The sequence below is a fragment of the Drosophila elegans genome, unplaced genomic scaffold, assembly GCF_018152505.1.
Source record: "Drosophila elegans isolate 14027-0461.03 unplaced genomic scaffold, ASM1815250v1 contig_684, whole genome shotgun sequence".
NCBI lineage: Eukaryota > Metazoa > Arthropoda > Insecta > Diptera > Drosophilidae > Drosophila > Drosophila elegans.
Genome location: NW_024546041.1, coordinates 1,186,440 through 1,205,688, shown reverse-complemented (window position 1 = coordinate 1,205,688; position 19,249 = coordinate 1,186,440). Strand labels below are relative to the sequence as shown.

Below are 19,249 nucleotides of genomic sequence, written 5' to 3'. Positions count from 1 at the left end.
CGGGCCCCCAGCCAGGCTGACTATCGGCACGGGTCGAATGACACCTTAGTCCGGCACCGAGGTGAGATGTGGGGGATAGGATGGAGGTAGGTAGTTGTGAGGGAGGGGGTGTGTAAGGCTACGGTGTTAAGACGGCCAAACAAGCGTCTTGTCGGTATACCTCCATCGGTATACCCGCTGTTTGTCCGGGGTTGCTTATTTGCTTACGCTTATTCGTAACTAACCTTCCCAGAAGGTCGTTCGCTATTCGCAACCTGCGACCCGCCTGGTGGCCTCAGCTAAGCCTCCCTTCGAACCATCCCACTAGTTCTTGAGGACCAATAACATGTTTATTGTTTAACAACAAATTTTTAATTTTGAAATTAATGAGAATATACAAAAAGCAAATTCAAAATAAATTAAAGGTTCTTTTCCTAATAAATTTATAAACGCAAAAACAAAAAAACAATAAATTGCTTTTTTAAAAAGATAAAAACCAATAACATTTCTTCAAAGGTACCGAAAAAACGAGTGTTATATAACATTCTAAAATTATTAAAACAGTCAGCAAATTCAAAATGTAAATAACTATATGAAAGACATTTTTTAAATGCATGCTCCTTTGAAATTGTTAGGTAACAAGGCTAATTTTATTATGCAGCTTTGTGCCGATTTCAAAACTAATTAAATAAAAGTAAAGTAATTTTTTTGGTAAAATAAATAATTTTCGTTACAAAATCTGATATCAGAAGTTTTTCGAGTTTAAGGTGCGACCGTCACGTAAATTTTATATCGTCAATAAGTGTTTTTATTTGATTTATACACGCAGGAAAATAGTTGGAAATATAGACCTGTGTATTGGATAATACAACTATTTTAAATAGGTGCTGGGGAGCGATCCAATTTGTTGGTTGGTTTATCTAGTCTTCTTGGATCCACAGGAATTGGATATATTCACCAACTGAGAGAGTGCGACAAAACAAGCGCTTGTATGCTTGATCCAACTTTTTTGTATATGGTTGCTATTTAGTTGGTTCATAAAACCATCTACCAGTGATATTATATCTTTTTTAGTTGCTTAAAAAAATGTTCAATAGGTTTTTTATTTTTTTTATATTTTTGATTTACGTTTATAAATTAGTTCATAAATTTTTGAGCTCATATATACAAAAGGTTTGAGGGATGTAATTAGTTCGTACACAAATATAAATAATAATAATAATAATAATAATGAACATAATTTATTTTTATTTCTTGTTAACAAATATTAAAAATGGAGTATTCTTAGAAGTATATTAATCTTATAATAATCGGTATCATAATTAATCTAGAAAGTAAAAATATATACATAGAAAATGTTTTAGGAAGAAATTAATTACATCATACAGCGTACCTAAAAGCAATATACATCTTTTTATTTGGCATTCTTTGACATATAACAGGACGCGGCGAGAGTAGATTTTCAATAAGTATACATTTGGCTTTCCCAGTCGATGTGACTTCATACGCGTTTAATTTTACTTCGAATCCTACAGTATGCCATTCTCTTCTTGTAGAATTTTCTAGAAACTAACCACAAAACGAGAAAGAAAGCAAACTTCGGCAAGCCGAAGTTCATATTCCCTTGCAGCTATTGCAAGAATTAAACATTTTTGAAAACATTAAAATTATGATTTACTTGCGTATATGTTTAAAAACATTGAAGCTATGATGATTTGCAGCTCAATTATTAGATAGTTATTTTATATATTTTTATTATTTCTGATTGTCTTCTTGATTGTCGATTATTGTAAAATAATCGATGTTATCGATTTTTGTAGGCTTAAAAATTGACAAAAATTGAACACTTTATTTGAATGATTAATTACCGTTTGTTTTTTTTCACGTATTCGTGTTAAATAATCGTTTGTATGCACTTTTGTGATATTATTTTGGTATATTTAAGTATTGATGATGAATTTTCTCGAATTGAAAAAATTTATTTTCATAAAAAATGTAACTCTTAACCTTTAAATTCAACAGAGTTTTCGAGGATTGAATAAAGTTAATCGAATACGATTAATCGAGTTGTTTTCTGCCTTTCAAAAAAGTTGACTCATTAATCGAAATTCGAATTCCAGTATAAGTTATCATTTCCAACAAATTTGGCAGTCTTATCCAATTCAAAGGATATAAAAACCAATCGGAGGTATAATTTTTAAATTGCTAAAAGAACCATCACCGTTATTTGATCTTTCATTTTAAATAGATATAACATCCAATTTTTTCTCACCCAATAAAAATTGGATGCTCTTCCTAACCATTTTTCCGCGCGTAGACAACGGGCAAAATCGGTCAAAAAGTGCTTTTAACGTTGTTAAAACCATTAATTAATTTCAATATTTCAAACCATTACCCCACCATCTCTGTGTTTCACAGTGGGATAAATTTATTCTGCCTTTTATTTTCAAAAACGCCGAACTTACTCTCATCAGAGAACATTAGGCTGTTCCAAAACTCTGGAGGCTTGAAAATGTGCTCATTAGCATACTCTATCCGTTTCTTTAGATTTACTTCCGATATAAAAGCCTTTTTTTGGCCTACATGGCTTTTGTCCCCTTCCTTTTTTATAACCCTCCGGATGGTATCTTCTGATACGGATTTGGAGAACCGCTCTTCGACTTCCAACATAGGCTCGTGGGCACGTACGAAAATTTTCTTGAACCAGTTGAATACATTTTTTCTCTTCCGTCTTTGTTAAAGCCGGAGGACGACCAACACGTGGATTGGAAATGATCAAACCGGTGTAAGTGAAGTTAAGGACAACCATCTGTATGGAGGAGTGAGCTCTATTAACTGTAGCTTTTACACTCAAGAAATAACTTAATTATAATTTTTCTTTTGGCTGGACAAATCTTTGTGAAATCAAAAGTTGACATCATTTGTGTGTTCAAAACCTGGTTTACTTCGGATATGTGTGACTTCAAGTGTGCAAGCATTGTCATGAAAGACAAATCGAATATATTTTTCTTGAATTATTGAACTATAAGCCCGGAAAAATAACACTGTCGGCTGTATAAGTTATAAGATAACTCATAAGTTTAATAAACTCTCGCAACTGCGGAGCTAAACACCTTGTAAGATATAAGATAATTCATAAGTTTAATAAACTCTCGCAATTGCGGAGCTAAACACTTTGTATCAGCGTGCTATAGCTGCAATGGTCAGCGGCAGCAACCGGAGACTTTTGTTATGTCGCAAGAGTTTCTTGTTATTGTTTACGCTTATGCTGAGTCGGCTTGCCGACCATGACATTGTAGCGTGATGCGAGTTTAGGTTTAGCTTTAGCAGAATATTTGTAATCAGTTTTGAATGCAGCGCTCAACCAATAAGTCGCTTAATAAATATCACTACTCCGGCACTTGCCGTTAATTGTTATATCTTTTATTTATTGACTGAGCCCAAGGCCAGCAATAGAAGGTACAGTTACTTTCCACCATAATCTTCCTACTGGCAACTGCAGCGGATATAAAAGCCGTCGCTGGACACATCAAGGAAGAGGAAACTTAAGTCATCCTACTAGCCATACCGGCGGACACGGGAGTCTTCGCTGGACACAACGCAGAGGACAAAACATAATTGGCGCCCAACTTAATTAAGAACTCACGCACACATGGAATGTAACATGTAAGTTCTATAAAAAAAACATCAAATCCAAAAATTTAAATAAAAAATTAAAGTGTTTGATTTGACCTATAAAAACTGTGCCGAAATAATACAAACATAATTTGCATAACCGATTTAAAAATAATCGGAATACCAAACAAATAAGTGAGAAGGTTTTTAATGATTGATTGATGAGTTGGTCAAAGGACTATAGAGAGGTTAAAACAGAGTACGACAGTGAAGACAGTTGGAATTCTAACCAAGGTTTTAATATTTCCGACCACGACAGTGATAGCCAACAGTGCCCTTTAGAAACAGACATGGACGCACAACAGGTTCAAGCTTTAGTAACAGCTGCCGTTAACGCAGCGTTAGCACGTCAGGAAATAAATTTTCAAGCGCGCATTCAAGCGGTCGAGAATCAGCTTAGCAATTTGCGTGTCGACACCCCTCAGATCAACGTATATGAAAGGATTTCTGTAAACCCAGAAATCAGATGCGACGTTCCCTTGGACATTATAAAATCAATACCAGATTTTAATGGAACCCAAGACGAGTACGTGGCATGGCGACAGTCTGCCAATGACGCATATGAGCTTTTCAGGCCGTATAACGGCAGCAATTCACATTATCAAGCCGTCACTATTATTAGAAACAAACTCAAAGGGCCCGCACGGGCACTGCTAGTCTCACACAACACAGTGCTGAATTTCGATGCAATTATAGCAAGACTAGATTGCACATACGCAGATCGCACATCATTGCGCACTCTGCGGCAAGCGCTTGAGATGGTTAGGCAAGGCGACTCAAGTCTAATGGACTATTATGACGAAGTCGAAAAGAAATTAACGCTGGTAACTAATAAAATCATTATGTCACACGACCAAGAAGGCGCTGACCTAATGAACAAAGAAATCAGGGCAGATGCGCTGCACGCATTTATTTCGGGCCTAAAAAAATCATTAAAGGCAATTGTTTTCCCAGCTCAGCCAAAAGACCTGCCGTCTGCGCTAGCCCTAGCGAAAGAGGCAGAGTCTAGCATCGAAAGAAGCATGTTCTCGAGTTCGTATGCCAAGGCTCTAGAAGAGAAATCCCATGCAATGGGGGCCATCAGGTCCCGCGGTCACCCCAAACAGGAAAAAAACAATAGGGACGACCGTAGCTTCGACAAAAACCCCCATTTTACCAAGCGGCAAAATAACAACACTTATTTTGAACAGAGAAAAAGAGACCAGGGCCAGGCTCCTGAACCAATGGAGATAGATTCGTCCTCGAGATTCAGGCAGCTCACCAATTTTGAGAGACAGCAAACAAACAATGGTCCACCAGCTAGGAAGCGGCAAAATTCGTCAGAGCGAGTTACAGGTCAGAGACGGCAGCGAGTCAACAATGTAGTCCAAGGTGCCCAGGCCGACCTAGATGAGGACTATAAAGATGCAGCCGAAAGCGCAGTCGAGAACATAAATGACGACAGCGACTCAACATATGACAACGATTCATTAAATTTTTTAGTGGGAGGTCCCGGCTACCCGTCATTGAACGGCAGCTGGCTGGGAGAAAATTAAAAATCCTAATAGACACTGGGGCGGCGAAGAATTACGTAAAGCCCGTAAAGGAGCTAAAAAACGTAATTCCAGTCGACAGGCCTTTCACTGTGAGCTCAATACACGGCTCCAGTGAAATCAAAAACAAATGTTTAATGTCAATTTTTCAAAAAATTTCACCATTTTTCTTACTAGACACGCTTAGTACGTTTGATGCCATCATAGGCTTCGACCTCTTAACAGAGGCAGGAGTGACATTGAACTTAAACAATAGCACTCTAGAATACCAGAATAAATCGGAAAAGCTTCAGTACTACAACTGTGACAGCGTGAACTTCACAGATGTAAATGACATAGTGGTGCCAAATTCCATCAAAAAGGAATTTAAAAAGATGATATTAGGAAAACTAAAGGTATTTTCGACCTCTAACGAGGCACTACCCTTTAACACTTCTGTCGTCGCCACTATTCGTACGGAAGACAACGAACCGGTGTATTCAAGGTTGTACCCACACCCTATGGGTGTGGCAGATTTTGTAAACAACGAAATAAAACAGTTGTTAAAGGATGGCATAATTAGACCATCAAGGTCCCCATACAACAGCCCAACTTGGGTAGTTGACAAAAAGGGAACCGACGCCAACGGCAACAAGAACAAACGTTTGGTAATTGATTTTAGGAAATTGAACGAAAAAACTATTCCAGATCGCTACCCAATGCCTTGTATTCCCATGATTCTAGCGAACCTAGGGAAGGCAAAATTTTTCACTACCCTTGATCTAAAATCAGGGTACCACCAGATTTTCCTAGCGGAACAAGACCGAGAGAAAACCTCGTTTTCAGTAAACGGCGGGAAATATGAGTTCTGTCGCCTACCCTTCGGCCTTAAAAATGCCGGAAGCATTTTTCAGAGAACCATAGATGACGTTCTTAGAGAACAAATTGGGAAAATTTGTTACGTCTATGTTGATGACGTAATAATTTTCTCTGAGAACGAAGCTGACCATGTTCGGCACATCGAGACAGTACTAAAGTGCTTAAGCGATGCGAACATGAGGGTGTCCCAGGAAAAAACCAAATTCTTTAGGGAAAGCGTCGAATTCCTAGGTTTTATAGTTACCAAAGGTGGAGCAAAAACTGACCCCGAGAAGGTAAAAACCATACAGGAATACCCCGAACCGAAAAATTTGTACAGTCTCAGATCATTTCTAGGGTTAGCAAGCTACTACAGAAGATTCGTAAAGGATTTTGCCGCAATCGCTAGGCCCTTGACAGACATCCTGAAAGGGGAAAACGGAACGGTTAGTAAACACAGGTCCCGTAAGGTGGCAATCGAATTTAGCGATTCACAACGCGATGCATTTGAACGATTAAGGAAGATTTTAGCATCAGAAGATGTCATCCTCATGTATCCCGATTTTAAGCAGCCGTTCGACCTTACTACCGATGCCTCCGCAAATGGCATAGGAGCTGTTTTGTCCCAAGGGGGTCGACCCATTACAATGATCTCGCGAACTTTAAAACAGTGCGAGTTGAATTACGCCACAAACGAACGTGAGTTACTGGCAATTGTGTGGGCACTTGGCAAGCTACAAAACTTCTTGTACGGCACCAAGGAGATAAAAATATTTACCGACCACCAGCCTTTAACCTTTGCGGTATCTGAAAAAAATACAAACGCAAAGATTAAAAGATGGAAGGCTTACATTGACGAACATGATGCAAAAATGTTCTATAAGCCAGGTAAAGAAAATTTCGTGGCTGATGCCCTATCACGACAAAACGTAAACGCATTGCAAGATGAGCCCCACTCAGATGCAGCCACCATTCACAGCGAAATTTCCCTGACCTACACAATTGAAACGACGGACAAACCTTTAAATTGTTTCAGGAACCAAATAGTCCTAGAAGAAGCACGTTTCCCATTAAAGCGCAACTTTATACTTTTCGGCAGCAAAACTCGCCACTTAATAAATTTCACTGATAAAAGTAACCTTTTTGAGACGCTTAAGGAGGTAATTAACCCAAATGTCGTAAATGCAATTCACTGCGACTTACCGACACTGGCCAGTTTTCAACACAAAGTCGTGTTAAATTTCCCCACAGCAAAATTTTGGCATTGTAAGAATTTAGTAGCCGACATCTCTGACAAAAACGAACAAAGAGAGATTATCACAGCTGAACACAATCGTGCGCACAGAGCTGCTCAAGAAAATACTAAGCAAGTCCTTCGCGATTACTATTTTCCCAAAATGAACAAGCTAGCCAATGAAATCGTCGCTAATTGCAAGGTATGCATTCAAGCAAAGTACGATAGGCACCCCAAAAAGCAAGAACTTGGAATAACACCAATTCCATCCCACTCCGGGAAATGCTCCATATCGACGTATTTAACACAGATAAAAAACAGTTTCTAACTTGCATCGACAAGTTCTCAAAATTCGCCGTAGTTCAGCCAATAATATCCCGAACAATAGTCGACGTAAAAGCCCCTATATTACAGCTGATAAACTTATTCCCAAACATTAGAACCATTTATTGCGACAACGAGCCAGCTTTCAAGTCTGAAACAATAACATCGCTTCTAAAAAACAACTACAATATAGATGTCGTAAATGCACCCCCACTCCACAGCAGTTCAAATGGTCAAGTGGAGCGTTTTCACAGCACCTTAACCGAAATCGCGAGATGTCTGAAATTAGACAAAAAAGCCGACGACACAACTGAATTAATAATGAGGGCAACGGTGGAATATAATAGAACACTCCACTCAATCACCGGTAGAAAACCTATAGAGGTCTTACATTCGGAATCTGACGATATCAGGCGAATCGTTAAAGAAAAAATAACGAAAGCCCAGGAAGACAATATCGAAAGATGTAATCCTAACAGACAGAATAGGGTATTCGAGGTAGGTGAGAAAATATACATAAAAAACAACAAAAGGCTTGGAAACAAGTTGTCCCCCTTATGCTCAGAAGAAAAGATACAAGCAGACCTAGGAACGTCTGTTCTTGTAAAGGGGCGGGTGGTCCATAAGGACAACATTGTCACGCACAAAGATTAGATTAGTAATAGAGTAAGTTGCACAATATTTTTTCTCATTTTGTTTTCCTTGTCTTACAGGATGATTAGCACAATCCTGCTCATGATAATATCAGTGAACGCTCGGATTACCGATTACTCGCACTCTAACTACATTCCCATAATAGACGGGGACGCGTTAGTATGGGAGCAGAGGGATTACTTAAAACACACAAGCAACTTGTCCGATTTTGTAGCAATTACAGAGAGCACCGAAAAATTGTCCGAACATTTCCCACAATCACATATGAGAAAGCTGTTAGAGGTCGATACAGACCACATTAAGAGTCTTCTGTCCGTTTTAAAAATACACCATAGGATAGCTAGAAGCCTAGATTTTCTGGGGACAGCTCTCAAAGTGATCGCAGGCACCCCTGACGCCTCAGACCTCGAACGAATAAAAGTAACAGAATCCCAACTAGTCGACTCAAATAACAGACAAATTCTAATAAACTCTGAAACCCAGAAACAAATTAACAACCTAACTGATACCATCAATCAAATTATTAAAAGCAAACAACAGAATTTAGTTGACACTCCTCACTTATACGAGGCCCTTCTGGCCAGAAACAGAATGCTAATAACAGAAATTCAAAATTTAATGTTAACAGTTACTTTGGCCAAATCAAACATAGTGAATCCAACTATTTTCGACAACAATGATTTGAGGTTTTTGGTAGAACAGACAATAGACACACCAATAGTTAGTCTGGTGGAAGCATCGACTATTAAGGTCCTCCAGTCCGAAAATATCATCCATATCCTAATAGCATACCCTAGAGTTAAGTCCATCTGCAAAAAAATCACCGTCTTCCCCGTGTCACACCATCACACAATATTAAAGCTTCACGATGACATAGTAGCCGAATGCGATGGAGATATCCTAGCAGTAACCGAGTGCACTGCAACGACCTATTCCACCTTTTGCAAAAGGGCGACACACGACACCTGTGCGCGGGCACTTCACGCCGGAGACACAGCTATGTGCCATACGCAGCCCAGCCATTTAGAACCGATCACCCAGGTGGACGATGGCGTAATAATTATCAACGAAAGTGCAGCAAAGGCTAGCACAGACGGCGGACCAGAGATTTCAACAAACGGCACGCATCTCATCACGTTTGAGCATCAGGCAACCGTCAACGGGACCAAATATGTTAACATACGTGAGGTCCTAAACAAGGCGCCAGGCATCGCGGGGTCTCCACTACTGAACGTTGTAGGCCACGACCCGGTTTTGAGCATGCCACTCCTTCATAGGTTGAATATTCAAAACCTAATGACCATACAAAGATTCAAAGATGAGATAACATCGTCATGGCCACCCAAATATTGGTTCGTAGTTGGAATAGGATTCAGCGTTATCCTCACTGGTTCACTTTTCCTTTTCCAAGTGTTAAGGAGAAGGCGAGACTCCCGAGAAGCACAAGAAGCTATCAGCAGGTTTAACGTGACCGAGGACGGTAACGGACTTGAGGGGGGAGTAGTTATAAGATAACTCATAAGTTTAATAAACTCTCGCAACTGCGGAGCTAAACACCTTGTAAGATATAAGATAATTCATAAGTTTAATAAACTCTCGCAATTGCGGAGCTAAACACTTTGTATCAGCGTGCTATAGCTGCAATGGTCAGCGGCAGCAACCGGAGACTTTTGTTATGTCGCAAGAGTTTCTTGTTATTGTTTACGCTTATGCTGAGTCGGCTTGCCGACCATGACATTGTAGCGTGATGCGAGTTTAGGTTTAGCTTTAGCAGAATATTTGTAATCAGTTTTGAATGCAGCGCTCAACCAATAAGTCGCTTAATAAATATCACTACTCCGGCACTTGCCGTTAATTGTTATATCTTTTATTTATTGACTGAGCCCAAGGCCAGCAATAGAAGGTACAGTTACTTTCCACCATAATCTTCCTACTGGCAACTGCAGCGGATATAAAAGCCGTCGCTGGACACATCAAGGAAGAGGAAACTTAAGTCATCCTACTAGCCATACCGGCGGACACGGGAGTCTTCGCTGGACACAACGCAGAGGACAAAACATAATTTATATACTGGCCTTACAAAAATACTGATTGCTCATAACTTCTTAAGCTAATATCAGCCTACTCTGATGTAATTTTAGCGGGGGACTTTAATGGCAACCTTCTTTGTGATGACCAGCCCACCAAGTCCATGTTAATACTTGGCATATATGCTGTTCACAATAGAGAACCGACATTATGACCAGATCTAAGCACCTACCTTTTCTAATACGATCTTATTTTCTTAACGTATGGAATGTCTCTTGATTGCAATAGTGATAAGATAAAATATAGGGACTTTAAAAATATTTATTATTAAGAATTTATAATACGCTTACGACAACGTAAAGTGCAAACGGTCGTGGTCGAAGCGCTTTAAAGCGGCCCGGACCGCTTGAAGGCAGCACCTGTACAGTCCGTACCTCGCACGAAGTGATTACCACGTGTTTCAGTCCATTGCGAACGAGCATTGTAGTCAGAAGTTACACACAAAAGTGTCTTGTGAAAATTGGGTTTCCGAGTTAGTAGGGAAGCAATCTTCTACAAGAGGGACATTATGATGTTGGCATCTAGTTGGGAACTAGTCATCGAAAAAAATTGCACCTATTTATTTATTGTAACCAACTTTATGAATAACTAAAAAATACAAATATACTGTTGGATTTTATTGACTCCTTTCTTTATACGCATTTCTATCTATTTAAATGTTTATACCCTTACAGAGGGTATTATAATTTCAGTCAGAAGTTTCCAACTCAGTGAAGAAGACATGACAATGTAAAAATCATATATATATTATTTGTACGTAAATAAAAAAAATATTAATTCACAAAATTAGGGTTTCTGTATTATTTCTATGCTTATGCAGTAGAGTGTGATTGTAACGCAGTGAAGGAGACATTTCCGACTTTATAAAATGTCGTTTTCGAAGAATTATTATTATACCCGTTGGTCGTAGACAAGTAAAATGCGGCGTTTCCGACCCTATAAAGTATATATATTCTTGATCAACATCAGTAGGAAAGACGATATAGCCATGACCATCTGTTCGTCCGTCCGTCGGTCCATCTTTCCGTCCATCTGTCCGTCCACCTGTCCGCCCGTCAGTCCGTTCGTCCCTCCGTCTGTCCGTCCGTCCGTTTGTCGGTCCGTCCGTCCGCCCGTCCCTCCGTCTGTCCGTCCGTCCATCTGTCCGTCCGTCTGTTCGTCCGTCCGTCTGTCCGTCCATTTGTCCGTCAACTAGTATCTCAGTTTTAAAGCTATCTGGATGAAACTTTCCCAAAAGTTTTTTTTGTATTGCAGGTAATATATGAGTCGGAACGAGCCCAATCGGACGATAACTCCCAGAAGAACAACCGGAAAAAAAAAAACAAAAAATAATTATTATTTCGCTGTATCTTAATTTTTTTTAGTTATTCGAGATAAAGTCATGGTTTATTTTTTCGGAATTATGTTTAAAGTTGAAATGACGATTACAATGGACACAATTGGAATGTTAAAAAAATCAAAATTCATATACTTTAAAGAATATTATATTTTTGCATTAGCTGCAAGGGTGTACAAACTTTGGCTTTTCGAAGTTTGCTTCCTTTCCTGTTTTATATCATATTATACATTTTTATCGTATTACATTTTTTGTTGATTTTTTCAGGTACAATCTGCAATGCGTCCACTGCTCTTAAAATTGGGCGATCACAGAAATTTGTCTATACCAGCAATAAAACGCTTATCTTATTTTACGCAATTATTTCCGGAAATGTTTAATGAGAAGTTAAGTGAACAAATATTGCAACACTGTTCAAAAATTATTGAAATATTTGTGGGAGACTATAAGTGCACAAATCAAAATATCAACTTTTTTGCATCATCAAAGGGCGGAGAGTACGAACTTAAAATTGTCACACTAGTCGAAATGTTTTCCCATATCTCAGCATCAGAAAAATATATTGAAAAGTTATGCCAACTCGTCTTAAAAACAGAAAAAAATCTGATGATTGAGGCATCAAGCCCATATCGAGAACCGCTTCTAAAGTTTCTTCAACGTTTTCCAGCAGAAACAGTGGATTTATTTTTAAAAGAATCTGTTATGATGGACTCTCAATGGAATCGTTTTTTTATATATGTTTTAAAGCACAAAATGGGATCAACATTTCGTTTAGCTATAAAAAACAGTAAATATAACAAATTATTAATTTACTTAAACTTCAATTCCGACTTACTACAAACACATAAATATGAAGTTCATCACCAAGCCGTTTTAATAATTTTTACGTTAATGGAAATAGATGATCAATGGATTCCGACGCGACGAGACATTGTAGACGCCCTCAAAAATTGCTGGCAGAGTAATTTATATTCCACATGCGCTGAAAACGTAGTTTGTGATTTATGGCATTTAATTGGAAGAATACTCTTGCTTTATTTTTCAAACAACACAAATGATATTGAACTGCTCTTTCAATTATTAAAAGCATTATGCTTTCGCTTTATACCTGATGTTTACTTCTTACGAGATTTCTTGCAAAACACAGTTGCTCAAAGCTTTACCGTTAACTGGAAACGAAACGCATTTTTTTATTTTGTTGAAAATTTTAATAACAACACAATTTCAGAAGAGCTGAAAGCGAAAATTATTTCAGCTGTTATTATTCCTTGTTTTACTGTAAGTTTTGATAAAGGCGAAGGAAACAAACTAATTGGCGCTCCGCCGACGCCATATCAAGAAGATGAAAAAAATATTGTTTCCGTCTTTATTAATAAAGTTTTTGACCCGGATAAACAATATGAAGATGCAGTTAGAATTGCTCTGTTACAGTTTGCCTGTTTATTGGTAGAACGCGCATCTCAGCACATACATGATGGAGATGCTAATAATAAGCGGCAGGGTAATAAGCTTCGGCGTCTCATGACCTTTGCTTGGCCCTGTTTACTTAGTAAGAATTCGGTGGACCCAACTGCACGATATCATGGTCATTTATTGCTTGCGCATATAATAGCTAGATTGGCAATTCATAAAAAAATAGTTTTGCAAGTATTTCATTCGTTGCTTAAAGGACATGCATTAGAGGCTAGATCTATAGTTAAACAAGCTCTCGATGTACTAACACCAGCTATGCCGTTGCGAATGGAAGACGGAAACACTATGTTGACACACTGGACAAAAAAAATTATCGTTGAAGAAGGCCATGCAATGCAGCAGCTGTTTCATATATTACAACTTATAATTCGTCATTATAAAGTAAGTATTGACATTATTATATTAAATGTCCGTTTGCCCGCCCGTCCGTCTGTATGTCTCTACGTCGATGTAGCTTCATTGGTGTTAGACATGTACGCATAAAAATCGAAGCATGTAGAATATTTATACCCGTTATTCGCAGAGTAAAAAAATTTATTGTATTCGTTGAAAAGTATGTTACAGGTAGGAAGAGTCGTTCCGGACTCTATAAAGTATATATTCTTTATTAGGATCACTAGCCGAGTCGATCATACCAAGTCCGTTTGTCTGTCCGTCTGGCCGTCTGTATCAATGTCGAGATCTCGAAAACTACAAAAGCTAGAGATTTGGAATTCTAGTAATTCTTACGCAGCCTTGGTTTAATTCAAAACGGTCACGCCCACTCTGACAAAGCGCAAAAGTCTGTCATGTTACTCTGTTAAACCATAGTTATAGGATTGTTTGTGTGTTTCGATTATTTTAAAAAATTTTTATTTAAAAAGTTATTCAGTTATTTAATCCTCTGCCGCCTACTAGACTATCCTATTCTCATTAGATAGAGCCGTAGTGCTTGCTGATTTAGAACTGTTAGCGAGGGTGCTGCCCGCTCTTAGCTTCCATGTTGGCTATGCAACTTTATAAAATGCATCTATTCTTGATGAGACTATACAAGTTAATATAACATTGTCCAGATCAAGTTTGAAAACGGCGTAGGTCGGATCCTAAAGCTACCTTGGGACAGTCAAGTCAAGATGTTAAATTTCGCCCTTCCAAAACGTACTTTTTCGTCCTATTCAAGGTAAATGGGAGCGTTTCCGACCCTATAAAGTATATATATTCTTTATTAGGATCAATAGCCGAGTCGAACTAGTCATGTCCGTGTGTTTGACCGTCTGTCTCTCTGTCCGCCTATCCGTATGTATGAACGGGAAGATTTTGGAAACTATTAAAGCCTTTGATGGTTTGACATGCAGATTCTAGTAATTCTTACGCAGTGCAAGTTTTTTTCTGCTGCAAGGGTATATAAACTTCGGCTTTTCGAAGTTTAATATCTTGCTTCTTGTTATGTAGCAATCAGTTGATTTTAATGATTATATTATAATTTATTTATTTTGTAGGTATATTTTCCTGTAAGGCATCAACTAGTGCAACACTTAATAAATTATATGCAGCGCTTAGGATTTCCTCCTACTGCGTCTATTGAACATAAGAAACTAGCTGTGGACTTAGCAGAAGTAATTATAAAATGGGAGCTTCACCGCATTAAAGAGGATGAGCGAGAAACCAAAGCTGATGGAACCGATGAAGAATTCTTGCAGGAAAGCTCAATAAAACGGACAGGAATCGATTCGGTGGAAACTCGAAAAAAGTCTTTTGACAATATAAGAGATTCAACAGTGCAAGGAAAGTACAAAATACGAAATTAAAATAGTTTTACTTCATACGCTTAATAGTTACAGGTTTTGAAAAATTCTACGCTTAAGTCGTCTCCTTACCGTTCTAAACTCTTTTAATATGGCACAAATTTGCGGTTTAGTACTAGTTCACAGCCCGACGAAAAAGTTGCGTTTTAAAATGGCTATAAAAACGAACGTCTGGATATTTTTCAAATATTTTTTTTTATATTTAAAAACCCCAACTTTGCGGTTTGGTTTTGGTTAATTAAGGAAGGCAATAAGTAATTGCAAAATTGTTATGGAATCCAAGGGGCATCAAAAAAATCATCCTTAAATATCATTTTTATACCCTTGCAGAGGGTATAATAATTTCAGTCAGAAGTTTACAATGCAGTGAAGGAGACGTTTCCGACCCTATAAAGTGTATATATTCTTGATCAGCATCACTAGGAGAGTCGATCTAGCCATGTCCGTCTGTCCGTTTCTACGCAAACTAGTCGGTTTAAAAGCTATCTTTCACTTTCACTTTCCCAAAAGTCTTTCTATTGCAGGTAGTGTATAAGTCGGAACGAGCCGGATTAGAATACTATAGCATATTGCTCCCAAAGGAACAATCGGAAAAAATAACAATAAATTTTAACTTTGCTGTTTTTAATTTTTTTTTAGTTCTTCGACAAATAGTAATTGTTAAATATTTCTGAATTACGATTTAAATTTCATCAAAATCGAGCGACTATATCATATTGCTCTCATAGGAACAATCGGAAAAAAAATACAAAAAAATTATAACTTTTCTGCTTTTAAAATTGTTATTTAGTTCTTCGACTTATAGTAATGGTTAAATATTTCAGAATCACGGTTTAAATTTCATCAGAATCAGACGACTATATCATATAGCTCCCATAGGAAAAATCGGGGAAAAAACTATATTTCGGCCGTTTCGACTATTCTCAAGGAAAACCGTCATTGCCGTTTAATAAAAAGTGGAAAAAAAGAATACAGTTTTCCATTCCAAAATAATTGAAGGCTGACATACCAAAAAGTGCAGTTTCAGGTTCCACATGCTGAACAGGCTTTCAGAAACCATGTCATAATAAAAAAAACCGGCTTTAAGGATTCGCTCTGTGATCAGGAAAATAAAACAAAGAGAAAAGAAAGGAACTCAGTTATCAAAAGAACAAAACTTCAAGATTCCGAGTTCTAAAATTATAAAATTTGGGACGACGAAAATTTGTTTTAATTATTTAAAATTAAAGGAAAAAATGAATCTTTCCCAGCAGCTAGCGACCCCAAGTATACAGTCCGGAATGTCAGGCTCTGGTAGCACTTTAATGTGAAGAAGAAACTCAAAACCTTAACATAATGCCAAGTCTGATGAACCTGCCTAGAAGGCATGTACGCCACAATTACCTATTTACAATTTATAAATTTAAGAGAGGTATCTAAGAGTGTAATTAGTATTGAGTTACAAACATAAGTTTAAAGCTCCGATCTTTTCAGAGAGCTTTCTAGTATTTTAGGTGTCTCGACCAGATATCGGACGAAGTTGCCACCTCGAGTTTTAGTAAAGGCGAGTTGGTTAAGGCTAGTGAAGCTATGTCTTCCCGTCAATTAAAAAGGTGTAGCGGACTTAAGTGAAAAAAGCCTAAAAGCTAAAGAAACAAATAAAGTTTAATTTAAAAAGGCGCACCCCATTGTAACCTAATATCACTTTCCTCGTAGTGTTATCCTTCTCTGGGCTTGTACGCGGACATTCTTCCCGATCAGTTTAGTAAGTAACCACACTTTTCTCGTAGTTTTACCGACACAGTTTCTTTGGGTCTACAGACTTCTTCGTAGTCTCCCGGCGTAATTAGTTTTTGACTTGGACACCCGTCCCAAACACTCTACTATCAAAGATTCTTCCGCCCCAGAAAAAATTTTTCCTGGCTTGGCCTCTCCCGAAGGTCCAGCCCGTAAGATTTTTGGACTCAATTCAACCCTTAAGAATCTTATCCGGCTTGACCTCGCCAAGGTGCTATTTTTTTACTGGGTAACAACGTCATAACTATGCCTGTATTTCAATACTATAATATCGTTTAATAATTTTTGAAAAACGGACAATTGTAAAATCACTTTTTTACCACAACTGGACCTTAGTAAGGCATTTGACACAGTTGACCATAGAATATACAAGTGACGTATTACCAAATACTCCAGACATCAAGCCTAACACCCAGCCTGTATATCCCGAGATACCCATTACTTCATTTGTCAAACATTACACCCAACGTGTATATCCCGAGATACCCATTAATTCATTTGTCAAACATAACATTTCAGAGCCTACTATAGGAGTAATTCAAATTAATCAGACATAAACATTTCCCGGTAGACATAAACATTTCCCACGCCTGTTATCAACAGTCCCCTTATTATAAACATTTCACACGCCTTTACCGACGACAGCAGACATAAACAAGAGGTAAAATTTTAAACAAAGGGTCCAGCATGAGAACCCATTCATCAGCATAAAAGCTTTGACCAATCCAAATTTAATAAACAAAAGATGCAGCCTGACAACCCACCCATCAGGCCACCAATTCGACCAATCGAAATCTTCTGATCGAAGTCCACTTTCGCTGCTAGCGTCGCTGTCACCGATAAAAGCCATAGTTATAAGAATAATGCAATTGTAAAGACAGTTCAATTTTGGGAATCTTACTATTAAGACATTACCAATAAAACTCCACTGTATATTTAAATAAAAATCGCTTTTTTTTTTAATATATCGCAAAGTGAAAAATCTAATTTACATATATTAAAAAACTTCAGAAATTATATTATATATACATATTATCAACAGAAAGCAAGCTGTTGTAATTAAAGAAAAGGTATTAATTCGTGTTATCGTTCAGCGGTTGGTATTAAGGCCCTTGTTGTTTACAATGTATGAAGTGTAACGTCAATATGCGGACCATTGAGTTATGTTAATGAATGCATAAGATTGTCTCACATTTGTTTATTAAATTGTGGGCTTCTAGTAATGGTTGAGCTTAAGTCAAAAAAAAAAAAAAAACATCAAAATGCGTTCTTATTGTTGTTGTTATCTTGACACTTCTTTTTTTATATTGACATTTTAGAACAAAAAAAAAAAAACAAGACTCAATTCTTGCCGAGATAAAGCCCGGTGTAGTGGGGTCTTCATTCCGGACCAAACAAATTCTTTATTAGTAAAGATGCTGTTATCGGGTTGACCACTTTAAAAAAAAAAATTATAAAAAATAACAAAACGGCGTCGACTTGAAAAAATGTTTTAAACCCATTTTTTTGACTTTTTCGAATATTTTAAAAATACTTATAATCAACCTTTTTGTATTCGAGGCAGACGCGATAAAGAGCAGTATAAACAAGATATATACCAAATTTTAAAGGTATCGGTTCAGTAGAAATTGAAGTATCATGTCAACCACCTAAAAATAAATAGTTTCGAGAAAACGCAATTAAATATTAGGAAACAATTCTAATAGCTCGGACAGAATTAGCTACGTTTCCGAAAATAATTCGAATTTCGAAAAATCCTTTTATTCATATCTTTGAAAGTCTAAACTTTTAAAATATCCACAATACACCATTAACTCACGTTTTGGCGAGCGGGTTGATCCGAATTCAGAAAAATTTTATTCCTCAGATTCGTAGTTATGTTTTCTAGTCTATGTTATGTTATGTTTTCTAGGAGATGTCTCCTTCACTGCGTTGCAAACTTCTGACTGAAATTATAATACCCTCTGCAAGGGTATAAAAAACGCCGTTTGAAGCGAGAATCTAGCATTATACCAAACCTGAGTGAACTACATGTAACATATACCTCCTCGTAGGCATAACTAATACAACTAACGCCCAGCTTGAGTTCTCATCTGAAAAGAGGATCTCTTCCTTAACGTGAGTTTCCACCTTACATAGCACTAACCTAGTGTAGGCCCCACTACGGCAAATAGACCTCTCCCTTATCCTGCGAAAATACGTTGTTGACCCTGGGCCACGCCGTCAATTCGGGGTGATTCAATAACCCGAGGACTAAAAATTCAAGGGCCATTCCGTCTCCCTATACTTTCCTTCACAGTTACAAATTTTATGTTTTATTAGGTACTATGGCCACGTCTCAGATTTTAACAAGGAGTAAGAACTTTGTTGCAAGTGCCGACCAAAATGGTAACTGTTCAGGAAGGAAGATTCAGAAAAAATTAACACCTAAGCCTCAAAGAAAAAATATATGAAACAAATAATTAAATTAAATAATTAAAAAGTACGAAGTCCTCCTGGGCTATTGAGGTAAGCCGCCAGCCAAATGTCTGGCGAAAGTTTCCGTGAGATTTTTTGA

At 37.6% G+C, this 19,249-nt stretch overlaps 1 protein-coding gene across 5 annotated transcripts in view; it reads left to right on the top strand.

Annotated features, from left to right (window-relative positions):
* The window catches only part of LOC108134646 (transcription-associated protein 1), a 325,375-nt gene that overhangs the window by 130,248 nt on the left and 175,878 nt on the right, over positions 1 to 19,249 (top strand). For 3 of the 5 annotated variants that reach the window (XM_041710011.1, XM_041710010.1, XM_041710012.1), the window contains exons 9-10: positions 11,927 to 13,513; positions 14,611 to 14,896. The exons of 1 other annotated variant lie outside the window; for it this stretch is intronic. In XM_041710011.1, the coding sequence (XP_041565945.1) occupies positions 11,927 to 13,513; positions 14,611 to 14,896 (1,873 nt within the window). Of the gene's footprint in view, positions 1 to 11,926; positions 13,514 to 14,610; positions 14,897 to 19,249 lie in introns of those variants that run through there. One more of the 5 variants, XM_041710014.1, reaches the window with a different exon arrangement.